General features: G+C 51.5%; 7 protein-coding genes across 7 annotated transcripts; 4 read left to right on the forward strand and 3 right to left on the reverse strand.

Annotated features, from left to right (window-relative positions):
• Positions 1 to 376: 376 nt before the first annotated feature.
• SCP_0402790 (Sphingoid long chain base kinase 4) lies at positions 377 to 2,478 on the reverse strand (the record flags this gene model as incomplete). The annotated part of the gene is made up of 11 exons (XM_027757017.1): positions 377 to 571; positions 627 to 695; positions 771 to 1,153; positions 1,215 to 1,243; positions 1,303 to 1,435; positions 1,510 to 1,552; positions 1,628 to 1,842; positions 1,896 to 1,971; positions 2,024 to 2,076; positions 2,130 to 2,333; positions 2,382 to 2,478. 11 exons carry the CDS (start codon positions 2,476 to 2,478, stop codon positions 377 to 379), a joined length of 1,497 nt encoding a protein of 498 aa, XP_027612818.1.
• A 154-nt stretch (positions 2,479 to 2,632) lies between these two features.
• Positions 2,633 to 3,819, forward strand: SCP_0402800 (S-adenosyl-L-methionine-dependent methyltransferase; the record flags this gene model as incomplete). The annotated part of the gene is made up of 5 exons (XM_027757018.1): positions 2,633 to 2,712; positions 2,762 to 2,842; positions 2,892 to 3,105; positions 3,264 to 3,364; positions 3,459 to 3,819. 5 exons carry the CDS (start codon positions 2,633 to 2,635, stop codon positions 3,817 to 3,819), a joined length of 837 nt encoding a protein of 278 aa, XP_027612819.1.
• A 457-nt stretch (positions 3,820 to 4,276) lies between these two features.
• Positions 4,277 to 6,969, reverse strand: SCP_0402810 (Heat shock protein 90 homolog; the record flags this gene model as incomplete). Its single annotated transcript, XM_027757019.1, has 8 exons — positions 4,277 to 4,636; positions 4,692 to 5,086; positions 5,143 to 5,540; positions 5,599 to 5,906; positions 5,962 to 6,300; positions 6,361 to 6,605; positions 6,659 to 6,726; positions 6,779 to 6,969. 8 exons carry the CDS (start codon positions 6,967 to 6,969, stop codon positions 4,277 to 4,279), a joined length of 2,304 nt encoding a protein of 767 aa, XP_027612820.1.
• A 748-nt stretch (positions 6,970 to 7,717) lies between these two features.
• Positions 7,718 to 8,215, forward strand: SCP_0402820 (hypothetical protein; the record flags this gene model as incomplete). The annotated part of the gene is made up of 3 exons (XM_027757020.1): positions 7,718 to 7,768; positions 7,823 to 7,903; positions 7,955 to 8,215. The coding sequence occupies 3 exons, from the start codon at positions 7,718 to 7,720 to the stop codon at positions 8,213 to 8,215; spliced, it is 393 nt and encodes a 130-aa protein (XP_027612821.1).
• Positions 8,216 to 8,572: 357 nt separating this feature from the next.
• On the forward strand, positions 8,573 to 9,386 carry SCP_0402830 (hypothetical protein; the record flags this gene model as incomplete). The annotated part of the gene is made up of 5 exons (XM_027757021.1): positions 8,573 to 8,595; positions 8,727 to 8,803; positions 8,858 to 8,968; positions 9,022 to 9,159; positions 9,370 to 9,386. 5 exons carry the CDS (start codon positions 8,573 to 8,575, stop codon positions 9,384 to 9,386), a joined length of 366 nt encoding a protein of 121 aa, XP_027612822.1.
• A 265-nt stretch (positions 9,387 to 9,651) lies between these two features.
• SCP_0402840 (hypothetical protein) lies at positions 9,652 to 10,485 on the forward strand (the record flags this gene model as incomplete). The annotated part of the gene is made up of 4 exons (XM_027757022.1): positions 9,652 to 9,690; positions 9,882 to 10,043; positions 10,096 to 10,335; positions 10,390 to 10,485. 4 exons carry the CDS (start codon positions 9,652 to 9,654, stop codon positions 10,483 to 10,485), a joined length of 537 nt encoding a protein of 178 aa, XP_027612823.1.
• A 654-nt stretch (positions 10,486 to 11,139) lies between these two features.
• SCP_0402850 (hypothetical protein) lies at positions 11,140 to 11,563 on the reverse strand (the record flags this gene model as incomplete). The annotated part of the gene is made up of 4 exons (XM_027757023.1): positions 11,140 to 11,304; positions 11,353 to 11,360; positions 11,415 to 11,494; positions 11,544 to 11,563. 4 exons carry the CDS (start codon positions 11,561 to 11,563, stop codon positions 11,140 to 11,142), a joined length of 273 nt encoding a protein of 90 aa, XP_027612824.1.
• Between the last annotated feature and the right edge of the window lie 6,691 nt (positions 11,564 to 18,254).

Below are 18,254 nucleotides of genomic sequence, written 5' to 3' on the forward strand. Positions count from 1 at the left end.
CCGCCGGTCCCGCGCCCGAGACTGGGTCCCGGACTCCCGGGGAAGGGCGAGCATTGACGGTACATGCACCCGCGGTTCTCGAAGATCGACAAGGACGGATTCAAGGACCGAGAACAACGCAGCAGTCTATTATCGCGCACCCACCACGCGCGCGCGCACACACACACACACACACACACCGTCCTACTACTCACTACCAGGTATCCACGCGTCCATAAACGACAGACAAAGTGCGGAGGGTAACGAACGGAAAAGATCAACAGATATCAAAAGCGATCGTGAGCCGGGACAAAAGTACGCGGCGGCAGCCGCTCACACGCCACAGCGGACGGCGGACACCAAGAACCAAGAACGAGGGGGGCAGGCAGCGCACGGGCTATGGCGCGCCCTTCTTCTTCCCAGGAAAGTCAAATTCCACCTTGTAGAACCCGCACGGGCTGAGGAGCGTCGCGAGGCCCTGGTGCACCTCCACCTGGAACGCCTCGAACGGGTACGCCTCGCCGTCAACGGCAAGGCAGCCCTTCTTCGAGTACGGCTCCACACGGTACGCCTGCGCCTTCAGGTAGCGTTGCTGCGCGGGCGTCAGTGAGCCGGCGGCGGGGGGGTGCGCGCGAGCGGGGACGCACCGATTCCAACCAGTACTGCTCGCCCTTGTGCGCGACCTCCATCCCGTGGAGTAGCACGCGGCGCGACGTCTGCAGCAGACAAGCAATACCAACTCAGCACGCGCCCGGGGCGGCGAACACAACGGGACCGAACAGTACACGCACCATCTCCTGGATGACGATATCGATGAGGCCGTCGTCGGGGAGGGACACGGGGAACTGCATAAGGTCGCGGGAGACGTACGGGCCCTTGCCGGCGTACATGTACACCAGCGGCTTATCGAACGCGATCCAGCCGTCCGCGTCCGCGTCCGTGTGCTGCAGCTCCGGCAAGGTCGCAGACGGCAGGCTCAGCGGGGGCAGCGGGGACATCGGCGGGAGCGGGGACTTGGAGGTCGCAGGGCCCGAGTCCGGGCTCGGCGGCTCGGCGCGCGGGGAGCGCAGCGTGGTCTTGGAGCGGGAGTTATGCAGGTTGTGGACCATGCGGTGCTTGTCGGCCTCCGCGACCTTGATCGAGAGCTTCACGGGACAGCGGCGCTTGACGATCACTGCCGCGGGGTGGTAATGCAGACGGTCAGTGAGGCTCGAAACCGGGCATAGACGCGTTACCTCCGTGCAGGTATCCAAGGATGAACCGGCTGAGACGGCCTCCGCTTGAGTAAGCACGGGGCAGGACAGAGAGAGATGCAAAACGCACTTTGAGCCCATGAACCGCAAGCGCTCGGTGCGCAGGTCAAGGTCAGCGAGGAGGCCGACGACCTGGGACATGAACGAGAACACGCGGCGGTCCTTCTGGGTCACCGAGAAGAGATCGACGCTCATGGGGAGGCCTGCAGCGGGGGCAGCGCCCAATTGGTTCATTTCGGGCAGCGCAGGGCGCGCACGCCAAAGGGGAGGGACGGACCTTTGACGGCGTTCAGCGCGGCCGCGGCGACGTCGTATCCATCCTGGGGAAGAGGAGGGGGCAGTGTTCAGCATCAAGACCGGATCGGGATCAACGACGACGCGGGACGCGAACGCACCTGCACACCAAGAAGGTTGACGGCTAGCCCGTTGCCGGATCCACTGGGGACCGGGGTGAGGGGGGTGCGGAAGGCGCGAGTGGGGTCGGCGTGTGCGGCGAAGCCGTTGAGCACCTCGTGCACAAGCCCGTCGCCTGAGACGGTGACGACGACGTCAAAGTCGTCTAGAGGGAGCTCCTTGGCGATGTCGAGCCCGTGCTTGACGTGGGTTGTGACTGGGTGGAAATGGAATGTCAAGGGAAATACATGCGGGTGAGAGGAAGCGCACATGTGGTGTCGATGAGACATCGGGCTGCGCGGAAGATGGGCTCGACTTGCTTGATGTAGTGTTGGACGGCGTTGCCCTGGCTCGAAGGCGCTTAGAGTGAGGTGGGAACAGAAGGACGAGAAGCATACGGGACCACTCTTGGGGTTGACCAAGACCTTGAGTCTCCTCTGACGCTTGACGCCTACGGAAGGGGACTGAGTGGTGAGGATGGAGAAGGGGAGGGTGGGAACTGACCGGTGTATGCAGCGCTCATGAGGGCATCTGTGAAAGCGTTGGCGGCGACCTTGTCCTTGTCGTGGAGGTTGACGTTGATCTGTACGAAAGAGAGCGGTGCGGACTTCTTCTTGCGGGCAAGGAGGGATATCTCGAGGACGTTGTTGTCGGTGAGCTCAGCCCATATGACGTTGTAGACGTCGGTCTCGATCTGCGGCCATTTCTCTGGAGAAGGGTGAGTTAGGGAGCGCGAGAGCGGGTGAATGGGCTCACTGTCGCCGGTGCGGGAGACGAGGAGGGAGGTGGGGGTGAGGGAGAAGGTGGAGATGTGGTGACCAGAGGCGACGGAGAGGGAGATGGGGGCGTCCATGGTGGGGGAAGGAGATGGAGGAGAGAGAGAAAAGCCATTCTCGTGAGACGCGGCTGTCGGCCCCGCAGCAGCCAAATAATATTCTTCCCGTCATCATCCACGGCTGCAACACGAGCTGTAACGCGATCTCTCGGTCGCCCATCTCCTCGTGTCCATGGCTGCCACCGCAGAGCACCCAGTACACAACGTCGCCAAGGCCGGCTTCGGGACGGGGACGAACGAGCTCTACGATCGGTCAGTCGCTCCGGGCGCTCGCTTCCCTGTTCTCATTCCACAGCCCCAGTGCTCGGCCCTCGTACCCGCCTGCCGCCCTCTCCCACATCCGCAATGCCCTCGCTGCCTCTGCCCCACTCAACGTCGTCGAGTGAGTACACCTGCCCCATCTTCGCTTCTCTAACCGCTCTGGTGACCAGGATCGGCGCGGGCACCGGCATCTTCACCCGCGCGCTCCTCGCCCACCCCGACTGGTCCCAATCCGTGAACCAGCTCCGCGCCATCGAGCCTTCAGAAGGCATGCGCGACGTCTTCGCAAAGTCCGTGCATGACCCCCGCGTCTCCGTCGCCGAGGGCACCTTCGACTCCACCGGCGTCGACGACGGGTGGGCCGACCTCGTCGTCATCGCACAGGTGCGTTTCCCCACTTCCGCATATACATATGTACGCTCACCCGGGCTTCTCTCGTGTTCGCGTTCGCACTCGCATCTGCATTGACTGCTGCGCGCATATTCGCGTCCACAATCGCACCGTTTCCCCTCCCCGTTTGCTTCACTGTTCCACCTTCGCAGGCGTTCCACTGGTGCCTGGACTACGATAAGGCCTCCGCCGAGTTCGCCCGCATCCTCAAGCCCACCGGCATCCTCGCCCTTATCTGGAACCTCGAGAACAGGTCCGTCCCTCCCTCCTTCCCTTCCCACACACCCAACTGACGCCCCATCGCCACCACCCACCCCGCACCGGAACCCGATTCCGTGCTCACGCAGGGACGGCGCGCCGTGGGTCGCCCAGCTGCGCGACCGCATCGAGCCCGAAGAGCTGCGCACCCCCCAGTTTCGCCTCGGCCTCTGGCGCGCCATGTTCGCCACCCCCTCCTACACCGCCCGCTTCGCCCCGCCCGACGAGCGCACCTGGTCCTACGCCCTCACCGGCACCCGCGCCCTCGTGCTCGACCGCGCCCAGAGCAAGAGCTACATCGCCATCCTCCCCCCGGACGACAAGGCCGCCGTCGTCCGCGATATCAACGCCGTTCTCGACCGCGCGGACGGGCTGGTCTGGCTCGATCAGAAGGAGGGCGTGTTTGAGTATCCGTACAAGACTTTGGTCGTGATCGCGCGGAAGAAGTGAGCTGTGGAGGTGTAAGTAAACTGTGCCGATTTGTAGATGACGACTGAGGAAATAGAACTGTGTGAAGCTCCCCTCGCATAATCCACCACCACCACCACCACCGCCGAACGGTGGCTTATTGCTGTTTGCGCAAGGGCTGGCGGTGGTGCTGCTCCTCACGCACAACTGACGCGCGTTTTGCACCAAAGTGACCTCGGGCAATTCAACCTGCTCGAGCCTCACGTCGACATCCACCTTCACTTGAAATGCCATACGAGAACGTCGAGCTTCAGACAGCGCGGGCACACGCGAATGACATGCAAAATTTCATTTTGATTGCAGATGCTATACACTAAGAGGTCGTAAGATGCAAGCAAAGGAGATGCCCAAACACCGCGAGGTATGTCAAAAAAATACAGATGAGAGAGAATCAACGACGACAGCAGCACAAGCTCAGCCCAAGCCTTCCGACACGCCTCTAGTCAATCTCCTCCATCGCCGACGTCGACGCCTCCTCCGCTGGGGGCACCTCCTCGGCTGCCGCGGGCGCAGGCGCGGCCTCCTCCTCCTCGTCGACGTCAAGGCCGAGCGAGATCATGCGGTGGATGCGCTTTGCGAACGACGTCGGGTCGTCGAGCGAGAAGCCCGACGTAAGCAGCGCGGTCTCGAACAGGAGGTACGTCAGGTCCCGCACGGACTTGTCCGCCTTGTCCTCCGCGACCTTCTTTTTCAGCTCCTTCACGATCGCGTTGTGCGGGTTCAGCTCGAGCGTCTTCTTCGACGCCATGTACGACGACATCGACGAGTCGCGCAGGGCCTGCGCTTTCATGATACGCTCCTGCAGAGGGAAATCAGTAAGGACTCGACAATACGCATAAGCGAAGACGACGCACCATGTTTGACGACCAACCGAACTGGCCAGTGACGAGCACGCACGGCGAGTCGGTGATACGGTTCGACACGACAACCTTCTCGACCTTGTCGCCGAGCGCGTCCTTGACGGCCTTGCAAAGGTCCTCGAACTGCTTCGCCTCTGCCTCACGCTCCGTCTTCTCCGCCTCGGTCTCCTCGAGCTCCAGACCCTCCTTCGACACGCAGATGAGCTTCTTGCCGTCGAACTCCTTGAGCTGCGTGATCGCATACTCGTCGATGGGGTCGACGAGCAAGAGTACCTCGAAGCCCTTCTTCTTGAGCACCTCGAGGAAGGGCGAATCCTTGACGGACGAGAGCGACTCGCCGGTGAGATAGTAGACGTTCTTCTGCACCTCAGGCATGCGAGTGATGTAATCTAAGACCGAGAGGATAAGGTACAAAGCGCTGTACGCGATAAAGAAAAATACACACCCTTCAACGACGTCTGCTCCTCAGCCGCCCTGGTCGAATAGAAGCGCAGGAACTCGGCGAGCTTGCTGCGATTCTGCGCGTCCTCGTGGATGCCGAGCTTGATGTTCTTGCCAAACGCCTCGTAGAACTTCTGGAAGTTGTCCTTGTCCTCCGCGATCTCGGTAAAGAGGTCCATGCACTTCTTGACAATGTTCTTGCGGATGACCTTGAGGATCTTGTTCTGCTGGAGCGTCTCACGCGAGATGTTCAGCGGCAGGTCTTCCGAGTCGACGATACCCTTGACGAAGTTGAGGTACTCGGGGATGAGGTCCTCGCAATCGTCCATAATGAAGACGCGGCGGACGTAGAGCTTGATGTTGTTGCGCTTCTTCTTGGTCTCAAAGAGGTCGAAAGGCGCACTACGTAGAAAAACGTTCAGCCACACATCGTTACAACGGAAGTCCGACATGAACGCACCGCTTAGGAACAAAGAGAATGGCCTTGAACTCGAGCTGACCCTCGACGGAGAAGTGCTTGACAGCGAGGTGCTCCTCCCAGTCGTTTGTCAAGCTCTTGTAGAACGCAGCGTACTCCTCGCTGGTAATCTCAGAGGGGTTACGCGTCCAGATGGGCTTCGTCTTGTTGAGCTCCTCGTTCGATACCTCTTTCTCCTTGATCTTCTTTGTCTTCTTGGGCTTCTCCGTGTCTTCGTCTTCTACCTCCTCGATTTTGGGCTTCTCCTCTTCCTCCTCCACCTTGGCCTCTTCCTCCTCGTCTTCGACCTCCTGCAAAACGGGCCGTGTGAACGACAGAAACAGGAAAATAGTAGAAATAGCGAACCTTCTCAACCTCCTTGGTCACCGCCAATTGAATGGGGTAGGAGATGAACTCGGAGTGCTTCTTGACGACATCCTTGATACGCTTCTCCTCGAGGTACTCGAGCTGGTCCTCCTTAAGGTAGAGGCGGATATCGGTACCGCGACCGAGGGGAGGGTTAACGGTGTCCGGCGTGATGGTGAAAGTGCCACCGGCGGCAGACTCCCAGATGTACTGCTCGTCATCGTTGTGTTTTGAGATGACCTGCACGCGTTCGGCAACGAGGTAGGAGGAGTAGAAGCCGACACCGAACTGGCCAATCATGGAGATGTCGGCGCCGGAGCTCAGTGCCTCCATGAAGCCCTGAGAAGACGTATATTAGTTGCTCTGTCAGTATGCCATAGGAAGAACGTGGGTGCGCACCTTTGTGCCAGACTTGGCGATGGTACCGAGGTTGTTGACCATGTCCGCCTTCGTCATACCTACACCGGTATCGCGGATGGAGAGTACCTTGTTCTCCTTGTCGGGCACGATGCGGATGTACAGGTCCTTGCCCGTGTCCAGGACGGACGGGTCGGTGAGTGAAGCATAGCGGATTTTGTCTAAAGCATCGGATCCGTTAGAGATAATCTCCCGAAGGAAGATCTCCTTGTTCGAGTAGAACGTGTCTGTGGGGCGAGTCAGAACGAATGCCGGGTCGGAAAATCGAACGAAAACTGACTGATGATCAGGTCCAAAAGCTGGCTGATCTCAGCCTGGAAGCCAAAGCTTTCTGTCGCCATTTTTTGACTACGGGAATGGTGAGACAACGCCTGCGAATTGGGGGCAGAAAAACGCGTACGGTCTAGAGATGCAGAGAGATTGATGATAGGAGATGGAAGGAGACTGAGCGGTGAGGAGGGGTGGCGGCAGGGAAGGGGTTTTTATGTACTTGGACGAATTTTGGTTCTCGAAGCTTCCATCTGCTTTTGTCGGCGTTCTCACGCAGCCTTGGATATCGTGCACCTTCGATTGCTTTCGACGACCTTCCATTCCGCCGACGCGTCTCTCACGTGCACCGCGACGCTGGCAATAGCCATCAGGTGTTCCTTTGTGAGTACTAGTGTTGCGTGTAAAACTGTCATGTTTAAAACATGTATGTTTTAAACGTGTTTTTAACACGTTAAAAACATGTTAAAAACATGAGGTCCAAATAGCTATGTCAAAAAGGTCAATAAGTCCCATAGGCCCGAATAGGCCCACGCCAGTCCCTAGGGTGTACCAGGATTTGTCACAAGCTCTCATCGATTTACCGTCAGACCTGACGCTCTGTTACAACTTGAAAGCCGCTCTTCCCCTTCATATTTCATGTCCTTTTGTTTGAGTTGAGTAATTGTAACTGTACCATGGAAATACAGGCTCTGCTCTGCTCCAGGCCTATAGGCCATATTTCTAACCACATCAGGGGGCTTTGGATCGAGTTCTGCTCCTCGTTACGGGTGCCGGTGATCGAGGATCCTCAACAAATCTTGAAAATGTCGGACTTGAGTATTCCATCTGCCCACTGTCATTACCCATATGTTTTCTGAGAAGGTTTGGATTGGTACCAACAAGGACTTTGACAAATCCCCTGCCTATGTCAAGGAAGCCTTAGCAGAGGCCCTTCGGCTTCCTGGAGGCGTTGAAATTCTACTGCCAATCCCTTCCATATCCGTCCTCTCTTTTCTCAATGGTGGATGAGTGCACCGCTTCCGTCTTTACTTGGATGAATCCGGCACTCCGAAATCGCATGCAACTTGCGATGATGGTCTCGGAAGCTCAAGTCCGTCAATATTACCGATCTGCAAAGAGGGTGTGTACCGAACAAAAGGTTTGTATACGGAGCCATAATCATTTCATTTCCCAGGTCCGCCCGAACTCCAATCCCAGGCCGAATGTTCAGTTCTACAATATTGATAGCCTATTGCTTGACGACACCAAAAAGCAGGTAAAAAATGATCCTCACTCCACTACCACTGCTAAAGCCGTCACTCCTGAGGATGGTGATATGGATGATGGGGAGTCCAAGCCGTGGCTCGACAAACCTCGGGAATCTGCACTTGAGAAATGCCGCGCAAATGTCTTTGTGTTGGAGGAAGACATTGACCTGTCGCAATCGGATCTTTGTGACATGCTCGTCAGCGATCCTCCGACGCCAAATGTACCGGCACATGAGAACAGGCAGAAAGTCGAAGGTGGTTCGGATAGTCTTCCCGGAGGGAATGGCTCTTCAGATGCAGACTGGGAGTTCCACTGGTAGCGTACGGGGTCGCCAAGTAGAATGGCATTCAGGCGTTCTAAATCGCAGCCTCCAGATACTCCAGATATATACTGAGAAATCTGCCGCCTTCAGCGCGCCGAAAAATGTCACGTGACAACATGTTTTAAACGTTAAAAACAGTGTGTCAAATACCTATGGGACCTAGCCTGTTAATAACCTAACGTTAATAACACGCTCTGAGTTTCTTACGCAACACTAGTGAGTACTGGAATCCTTCCGCGAAAGCGTGACGAAATGCTCAAATACTTCGGCAGCTCGGTCTATCTGAAAAATTCACTCAGCCTTCACTCGTGTTCAACATCCAACATCTGATCCACAGTGTCGACCAAGGCAACGATGGCCGTGTCGCGAATCTTAGTGTAGCCTTCCGGTGCCGACCAAGCAAGCGTTGTCAATGTACCCTCTGCCTGCGAGGACCATTTCACACCACGGCAGATACAGTTTTCATTCCATGCCTAGACTCAGTCAAATAATGTTGGTACAATTTTAGGTATGCTTGGATCCAAGCTCGAAATGCCTCGCCGCGAAGGTGCCGCAGCACAGGCACGGCCCATACTTGGCATGCAGGTTTGTCCCTCTCTCCACTTTCAAGCTCGCTCTCATTCATGGGCACATGTGCAGAGACTATGTCACCGGTAGACCCATGTGTACTCCTTACCTCACCGACCCCACAGCCAGAAAAGGCATATATATGGTTGGGAAGCCGGAAAAGCCGTCGAGGACGCATGCAAGGTAGGCTCACAACGCATCGGATTTTTTGTGGTCGATTGATCGGTATTCTATAGCACATAGCAAGTCTCTTGACACATACCCCAAAGTTGTCGTCTTCACCTCGAGTGCACGGAAAAATAGACAACATGGCCGTCAAAGGTATTACTCGTTTCCACAAGGACCGCAAGAAGCACGATATCACCACTCAAACAGTGAGTTCTAGCCGCTATTTACGATCCACCGTTTTGCCGAATTTGGTTCGGTGCCGGAGTAAAAGAGTGTCCTGGACTCGTGCCGTAAACTGCAGGAGGATGGTTTCGGCGTGACCTATATTCCAACGGCGTCATTGATCTCGCCGAGCTGGACGCCGCAATCCGCCCGACACCTCTGATGTCAATCATGACACTAAACAACAAATCCAGCGTCACCCGGCCGATGAAAGAGAGCAGCGCTTTGATTCGCAAACACTGCGACGTATATCTCACACGGACGTTGCACAGGCTGCCGGCCAAGTACCACTCAACATGAACGAGATGAATGTCGACCTGATACGTATGACGGGATACGAGATTTATGGCTCGAAGGGCACCGGTGCTCCATACGTCTGCCGGCGTCCCAGGGTTTGACTCGAGCCAATCATTAATTGTAGTTGACAGGAGAGAGGTCTACGGAGCGGTACGCTAGCGGCGGCCCTCGTCGTGGACATGAGTGGAGCTGCACGCGTCGCTAAGCAAGGGATGGCGGTGAGTATTCTTCCTTACGAGTTCGATGATGAGATCGTGCACGATTTTTTTTGGATGTGAGCTTTGCGGCGACGTCTGGGTTCGTCTCAGCAGCCGGCTGAGCGAAGACCTACCGTGCAGGGGTACTGAGTTTTGGTTTTGTTGCTGCTTTGATGTGGATCTACATGATACTGATCTTTCTCGATCTGCAGAGGGAACATGTCCGTATAACTGAACCTTCCATTTGCCTTACCACCGGCATGAATGCTCTAGTGGATGATGTTGTCCGGAACGGCAACGTCCACGGTTACCCAGGCTGCGTGAATATCAGTTTCGCGTACGCCGAGGGAGAGTCTCTCATGATGGCACTCAAGGTACGAATCCCATTCTCGATGGATGTTGGATGCTGAGATTGGTAGCATCCAGGACGTCGCCCTTTGCTCCGATAGTGCATGTACATCGGCTTCGCTGGAGCTATCATATGTGCTTTGTGTACTTGTTAAAATCTACGCTCATCCCAGATGCCTGTTTCCTGAGTTGTCGCACGTGCCACCTACGACATGGCGCATTCCTCATTGCAGTTCGGTATTGGCCGCTTCACAACGGTGGCGGAGATTAATTTCGTCATCGTGTCGTGTCGGTGGTCCAGAAGCTGCGCGACGTGAGGCACGCCATTCCGACCAACATATCTTTATCACTGACTGACTACGTTCGTCGCAGCCCGCTCAGGGAGATGGTTCAGGAAGGCATCGACATCAACACCTTCAACTGGGCCCAATATTAATGCTGAGGACGTGGCCGCTTGGATGTATGTGAGGGATGTTTCGTATGTTGCTATTATCGATTTTGCCAATTACTACCCGATTACTTTGCTTTCTCTGTAGCCTATTTGGATGCGACCTTTCGCGTACGTCGCGTTATATAACGAGCCTGGGTGCCGGTGAACTATCGGTATCTATCCAAGTACTGTAATGGCCGGGGTCTGACCGTCGGATCGTCCATGTCTAGGTAGCCTTGGATTGAATTCCGAGTGGATCTCAATGAATATATGTTTGATGCACTCATTGTTAAGCAACGCATACGGCAAGTGCAATTCTCTCAAAGTACAGACTACTCGACCGAGATGATATCGTACAAGTGACAACTCAACTGACCCACTATCGTACAAGCGACAACTCAACCGACCCACTATCGTACAACTGACACTGACCGACACGATCTACGACAAACGCAACCGACAACCGACATGATATCGTACAACTACTCTGCCACCACAGTACTGTCCAACAGTGATGCAGATATCAAAATATGATCAAAGACAAGTGACAAGCTTCATAGTACACAACAAATGAGAACAAGATTGACATGAAGCACACACCAAGGTACCGCAACCACGTACAAGCATCAGATAATGGCCGCACTAAAGGATGAGCAATATGGCCGGCGACTTCATTTGCGCGGGGAGGGAGATCACAGGAAATAGAGCCGCCCGTTCATGGCAGACTGCCTGAACGCAGCCTGCCACCTGGTCATATCGAATTCCCGATGCGCATCACTAGAGGATGTCAAGGTCTCATCATCCAGGTGCAAATCCGTCGCTGGGTCGAAGTGATATGCTGCCCTTGCACAGACACGCTGTTACAAGGATAAGTGAGGTCATAGAAAGAGAGAACAGTGACTTACGTCTGCATCTGGAAGACCCATACTCATCAGTGGTGTCATTACAATGCCTGAGAAAAACGTACAGTATACAGGAGCAGGAATAGACACCGATCGTGTGGCACTGGCGTAGACATGACAGAGCACATATGAGAGTTCTTGAAGCCTAATTCACTGAGTTAGGAATTGATGCATCACCAGGTGAAATCACTCACTCCACCAAAGTGCACCTCATCTCATTCTTCAGAACAATATAATGGCTTAGTCGGCTTGCTGCTCGCAAGATAAATGGTCACACAAAAGGTTTGTGAGTTCACACTTACTGCCTTTCAATGCACTGTGAGACTGTAAGTAAAAGTTTTTGTACTGAGGATTGAATATTTCAGTGTTTGTGACACTGGTATCTGCAACAAATCCAGAGGGACAATTGCCTGAATCATCAGCATCATTGCTAATGGAAGGTTGTCAAATCTGCAATACGACTATAATAGAAAAACCCATGATGATTGTGGAAAGAACCGAATGTGGTGTCTGGTGTGTGAAACTTAATTTGATATACTAAAGGGGCAGTCTCCTTATAGTGGTAGGGTTGGCCGGAAATTAAATAAATTAAATGAAATTAATTCGAGCAAGCGAGAAGGTATTCACTCTGTATCTTTGCGTGATGCCCAGCATGTCCTCGACTCCTGCGCAAAGTGCCTTGGTGTATGAATATCGGGTTTCATGCCACTTACACATAATCCATGATGATTTTCCACAGTTATATTCAAATCATGCAGTACAGTCAGACATAGGAACACAACTGCAGGGATGACTCTTCTTGTGAGGCAACTAATGAAGCTTAGGTCCTGTAAATTTTACACATTCACGGCATGCAGAAATCCTTTAAATTTTCTGCTCGCCCTTTGGGCGAGAGTGTATGTTCCTCTTGTAGCACAATAAAACTTTGGCCCAGTGCAGTTGCATTCACTGTAGCCATCTGAATGCACTGAGTTTCTCCTGCAACCTTAAAAAATTTCCATGATATCACAAGGACTGCCAGTTGTAATTTTTACTGGCAGGACATGCATTGAATATGAGAAAAGTCCCAGTGTGCAAGTTTGGCTGCACATAAGTGTTATCATGGTTGTGGTCCTCACCTGGAACTGTACATAGGCAGTATTTTTTATGTTTAGAGAGCATATAGAGCACTCAGTTATGGACACTAATTTTTATTAAAACATGCCACAGAGTGTGTAATTTGAATAGCTGTAGTGCAGTGCCCAACCTTAGGTATGTGCTTACATCAGAAATGCCATTTGGGGTAGATTGCCTGCCGCATTGAGTAGGCACATGACGCGGGGCTGCCCGCGCTGGTAGGTTAGGTTTTTCAAACTCCGCTAGGATCTAACTCCCCTACCACTATAAGGAGACTCTCACTAAAGGTGAGAAGTAAAAAAAATCACCTTTTGCCAACTATGATGAATACCAGCTTTGGCTTATCACTGCTGTGTGCACGGCGCATTGCTTCTGATACAGCATCTGTTATTTATATCAATACATCTGCTGGTAGATTCCAAATTGAAGAATGTACCTTTAATATGCTGGATTTCTTCTTTAAATACCTTATCAAACTCTCCTTCAGAGACACCATCCCAATAAAACATAATAGACTGAGGAAGCATATGACGATTGTGGTAACTGTAGAAGTCTCCTAAGACATTCTGTTTTTGATTGTAATCAGGTAAAGATTTCAAGAATTTTGATGTTCTTACCAGCATCATAACTTTCAAATTGGCAATGATCTCATGACGTGGTTCCTGCAAATGAATCTGAGATGTATAGTTTGACACATTGTCATCCATTGATGCAATAAGGCTTGCAATGGATGGCCGATTCAATACACCAGGTGCTGGATGGCTAACATCAGCACCTGTGATTGCAAAATAATTACAACATCTATGCAGCTAATATCACAATACATACCAACAATCATAGCAGTGCTAAGAACTTTGTTCACTGGAGAGATGATAGTTGAATTGATTCCCCCAGTTTTGGCATTAATTCTAAATATTATTAAATTAATAATTGTAACCATGTGAATGAAGCAAATAAGACTATACTTCAATGCAACATTGTTGCAATATTGGTCATTGCCAGCCTCATACTTGCCAGTCCGCTAGATGCATATGAGCATAGTGAACAAGCACTATAATTTATAACCATACCACACACTGTGTTGGCACTCCATGCAACACATCACCCCAGTACTTGACTTGAGCTCGTATATCTGCTCCATCCTTTGGAAGCACTACAAGCAGAAAGGTAACTTTCTTTTCAGACTCTGCAATACCTGGTGGCCCCAAATTAAGTGCAGCTTCAGCTGCTTGATCAAGTGTCTACTCAGTAGTATTGATTAGCAAATATCAGTAAGAAAGAATGCACCATACTCTGTTCACATTCCTAGCATTCCCATACTCAATATGTGGCTGCTGTTACGGGGGGCCAGTCGTGCCACCGTACATCCAGTTCGTCATCGTCAGTGACTAGGCCTTCGCAAGGGCTCAAGTCAATCGTGAGGGGTCTGACCTCCAGTCATAGTGACGACCAGAGGTCGGCCCAGTGGAGTAGTCTTATGAACACTTGGCTGCTGTCTGCGGACCAAGGTCGATCTGTCGCACAGATGTAGATGGTAAAACTGGTTGATGTGTAACCAGGACAAGATGGGGACTCCAGCTTGTCCTGTTGGTCTTATATACAAGTACAGGCGTCTGTCTACCTGTAATACTAGAACTACAATTGGTCCATTGGTATTAATACAAGGGCACAGGGTTCGTATACCTGTCCCACAGTCGTGAGAATGCTGAGTCAGTCATGACTCTGCATGAGAGACAATCTGTCCATATGGAGATAAGGTCATGCTGCAAAGACAAGGCAGCAGCGAGGTCGTCGTGCATCTAGCGCATGCATCAGGGTCTTTGTCGTGTGTGTGATAGGAAGTGCGTCCTAGGTCTGGATCTCGCATATGAGGTAAACATGCCTTGAGCACAAGGTGCATATCATCAGATGATCTTGTAGATCTGGTACAGCCGAGGTCGGTCTAGGCAATGTGACGTCATTGTCACGTGATCGGTAAAGGTAGAGGCGGAAGTTGTCCGTGCATTCCTCAGAGAGGAGCTTTGTAACATCAGCTCCCATTCAGGTCTTCAATTCCCTGGATTGAAGTCTTCAAGAAAGTCGGTAGAGAAAATGGAATGGAGAAATTTCATGTGTCATCGTTCATCGTGTTATGTCATCGCATGATTCTGGGTAAATCAGAGGCGGAAAATGAAAAAATTGACCTAAGTGTTAATCCAGCTTCACAAACTTCATTTTGCTTGTCGCTCGCATCCCTTTAGGATTGCTCGCTCTAACTGCAAGTCTTCTGTTCGTCTTCTTCTCATAAGCTATTCAGCTATGTTCATTGTCTTCCATTAGTCTTGTTTCTTTTCATTGTGCTTTCGCACACTGAATGGTCAACTCGCGTTGCCCATTCTTCCCTACTACTACCCCAGCCTAAAAATCATCAGGGCTCAAGGCCACCAGGTGTAGCGTCATCTTCGAAAATTGCAGTATGGAAGGAGAATGCGGTGAAAGGGAGGAGGGGGGGAAAAAATTTGCCCTTGTGGGAGGGTTCCTCATCCTCGATTACTCTTGTCGTTCCTCGGCTTCGCTCGTCACTCCTCAATTCCACTCGTACCTTGTCACCCGGGCACTCGGGCTCATTCCTTCAGCTCGGATATGCATCCTCGCCTACTATCCCCTATTAGCTCCCATTCACCAAAATCAAATCCTCTGGATTAGAAACTGATAAAAACAGATAACAAATCGTGAAAAGAGGTGAAGCAGATAGGGTTGTCAGGTTCTTCTAGTTTTGAGTCATTGCGGACAAGTATCGTCTAGTTTTAAGTTGTTATGGACAAATGTTGTCTTCTAGTTTTAAGTCATTACGGACAAATGTTGTCTTCTAGTTTTAAGTCATTGCGGACAGGTATCGTCTTCTAGTTTTAAGTCATTGCAGACAAGTGTCGTCTTCTGCTTCAATGTTTCTAATCATCGGGATAATTGTGGCCTTATCTTGGGTTGATACCGCACTTTGTCGGTTATCTCCCTTCACATTCCGTGAATGCCATAATCCTGCCTTTCGGCTTTCATCAAGGTCGTTTGACCTTCTGATATCCTTTCTTCAGCAAAGGTTCAGATCAAATATCCAATGGTAAGCGATAGCTCCCATTCACGTTTCATGTCCAGTTTCATGTCTTCATCATTAAAGTACCCCGGCCTAGGTTTGAACTACCCCGGCCTAGTGTGATACTTCATTGAATATTTTATGTCAGGTCTTGTCGTGTGTTGATGTCGAATGGAATCGACTACCTCCATCCATATTCCATGGATGCCCTATTCGTCGCTGTGTCGTATATCGAATTTTGTCTGTTTGTCAAGTTTATTCTTCCAGATGATGAGACAACAGTCTTCATCAAATCCAAGGATCAGCTGTGATCCAGTATCCTTTCTATCCATGGGGAACTGCCCCGCGCATGTCATCAAAAGTGCCATATCGAAGGCTGTCATTCATAGTAGTTTCGCCCATCGAGATCTGTCTGATCGTCGAGGGTTGCTAGACCTATTTAGGCATTTAGCATCGGGTGTCATCATTGTGGTGGTCAACAAAGGACCGTCTGGGACTTCCAGACATCATTGAATGAGTCATGTCTGTCTGATCATGCTCGAGTCGTCATTGTGGTGGTCAACAAAGGACCATTAGGGATTTCCTAATATCGGCTGTCATTATCGGGGATTGGAGTGTCATGTACTGTTAACTCCAAGTCATTCTTCGGTGATGTAATCTTTTGTTAAGTTCAATCATCAGGCTAATCGTCGCCTCATCGAACCTTCGGCCTAGGTTCGGTATGGATCATTGGTTTATACGGAGAGCCAGGATCTGTCTTCCATCAGAACCTTTTGTTATGTCATTCAAGTTTCATCCAGGTTCAGTTTCTTTATCGTCAAGAGCTGTGATCGACGGGGAATGATTGAAGTGTCAGATCATGTTATCTTCAATCAATTCCATGGTCATCAACTCGTAATGGCATCGAGTTGTCAATCTTTCTGCACCCCAGGTAACTCGCCATGCAGGGTGTTCTCAGCCAAGATCTATCGTTTATTTATAGTGGAGAGCGAGTGTCCACTTGCTCAGTCCGAGCTCCCATTCAGGGATCACAATCATCAAATGGTCATCAGATCGGACTCGATAAGAGTCTATAGTTTATACGGGTTGCCATTCCTGGGATCAACAATCATCAAGTGTTCTTCAGATCGGACTCAATTAAGAGTCTACAGTTTATATGGGTTGCCATTCCCGGGATCAACAATCATCAAGTGTTCTTCAGATTGGACTCAATTAAGAGTCTACGGTTTATACAAGTTGCCGTTCCCGGGATCAATCTGCACCGTGGGTATCTCGCCGCACTCGGTGTTGTCAGCCATGATCCTCAAGTGTGCAACTTAAGTCCTTCGTCAAAGGCTGCACACCATCCTCAGTCTATCATGGTCCATAGAAATGGTACTAATTCTACGGTGGCCAAACCTTTCCGATTCGCAGTCACATGCAGCTCGTACATGTCTTTGATTATTACACATGTCGTAGCTTTCCTCACATGAGGGGACTCGACCCCTGAGAGTCACCCAATGAAGGGTAAACTCTTGAGAGTTCGTCTCGGACAAGGTGCCAATAAATTGTCTTTCGAAAATCTGGTCTCACCTAAGAATGACCAGACAAGGGTCTTCTTCGTCGTTGCAATGTTGGATATCGAGAGAATGGAGTGTCAATCGCGGTATCTCCATCTTTGTCATCACATCGTTGTTCCAATGTTGGATATCAAGAGAATGGAGTGTCAATTGCGGTATCTTCATCTCTGTCATCACAGGTGTCCTAATATCAATGGACAAGTCAGAGTCAAAGGACGCAGTCACTGTCTGTGAACTGGTCGAAGTCGTGACATGGTCACTGTCTGTGAACCAGTCGAGGTCGGGGTCATCGGGCTCTAAAGCATAGGAGCTTGAGCCAAGGAAAGATCATCTTGTCCTAATGTTACAGGACAAGATCGAAGTCAAAGGACACAGTCGCTGTCTGCGAACTGGTTGAAGTCATGACACGGTCACTGTCTGTGAACCGGTCGAGGTCGGGGTCATCAAGTTCTGCACTAAACCATAGGAGGTTGTGCCAGAAATAATCATCTTGTCCTAATGTTACGGGGGCCAGTCGTGCCACCGTACATCCGGTTCATCGTCGTCAGTGACTAGGCCTTCGCAAGGGCTCAAGTCAATCGTGAGGGGTCCGACCTCCAGTCATAGTGACGACCAGAGGTCGGCCCAGTGGAGTAGTCTTATGAACACTTGGCTGCTGTCTGCGGACCAAGGTCGATCTGTCGCACAGATGTAGATGGTAAAACTGGTTGATGTGTAACCAGGACAAGATGGGGACTCCAGCTTGTCCTGTTGGTCTTATATACAAGTACAGGCGTCTGTCTACCTGTAATACTAGAACTACAATTGGTTCATCGGTATCAATACAAGAGCACAGGGTTCATATACCTGTCCCATAGTTGTGAGAATGCTAAGTCAGTCATGACTCTGCATGAGAGACAATCTGTCCATATGGAGATAAGGTCATGCTGCAAAGACAAGGCAGCAGCAAGGTCGTCGTGCATCTAGTGCAAGCATCAGGGTCTTTGTCGTGTGTGTGATAGGAAGTGCGTCCTAGGTCTGGATCTCGCACATGAGGTAAACATGCCTTGAGCACAAGGCACATATCGTCAGATGATCTTGTAGATCTGGTACAGCCGAGGCCGATCTAGGCAATGTGACGTCATTATCACGTGATCGGTAAAGGTAGAGGCGGAAGTTGT

Source organism: Sparassis crispa, assembly GCF_003851025.1.
Source record: "Sparassis crispa DNA, contig_000003F, whole genome shotgun sequence".
Lineage (NCBI taxonomy): Eukaryota > Fungi > Basidiomycota > Agaricomycetes > Polyporales > Sparassidaceae > Sparassis > Sparassis crispa.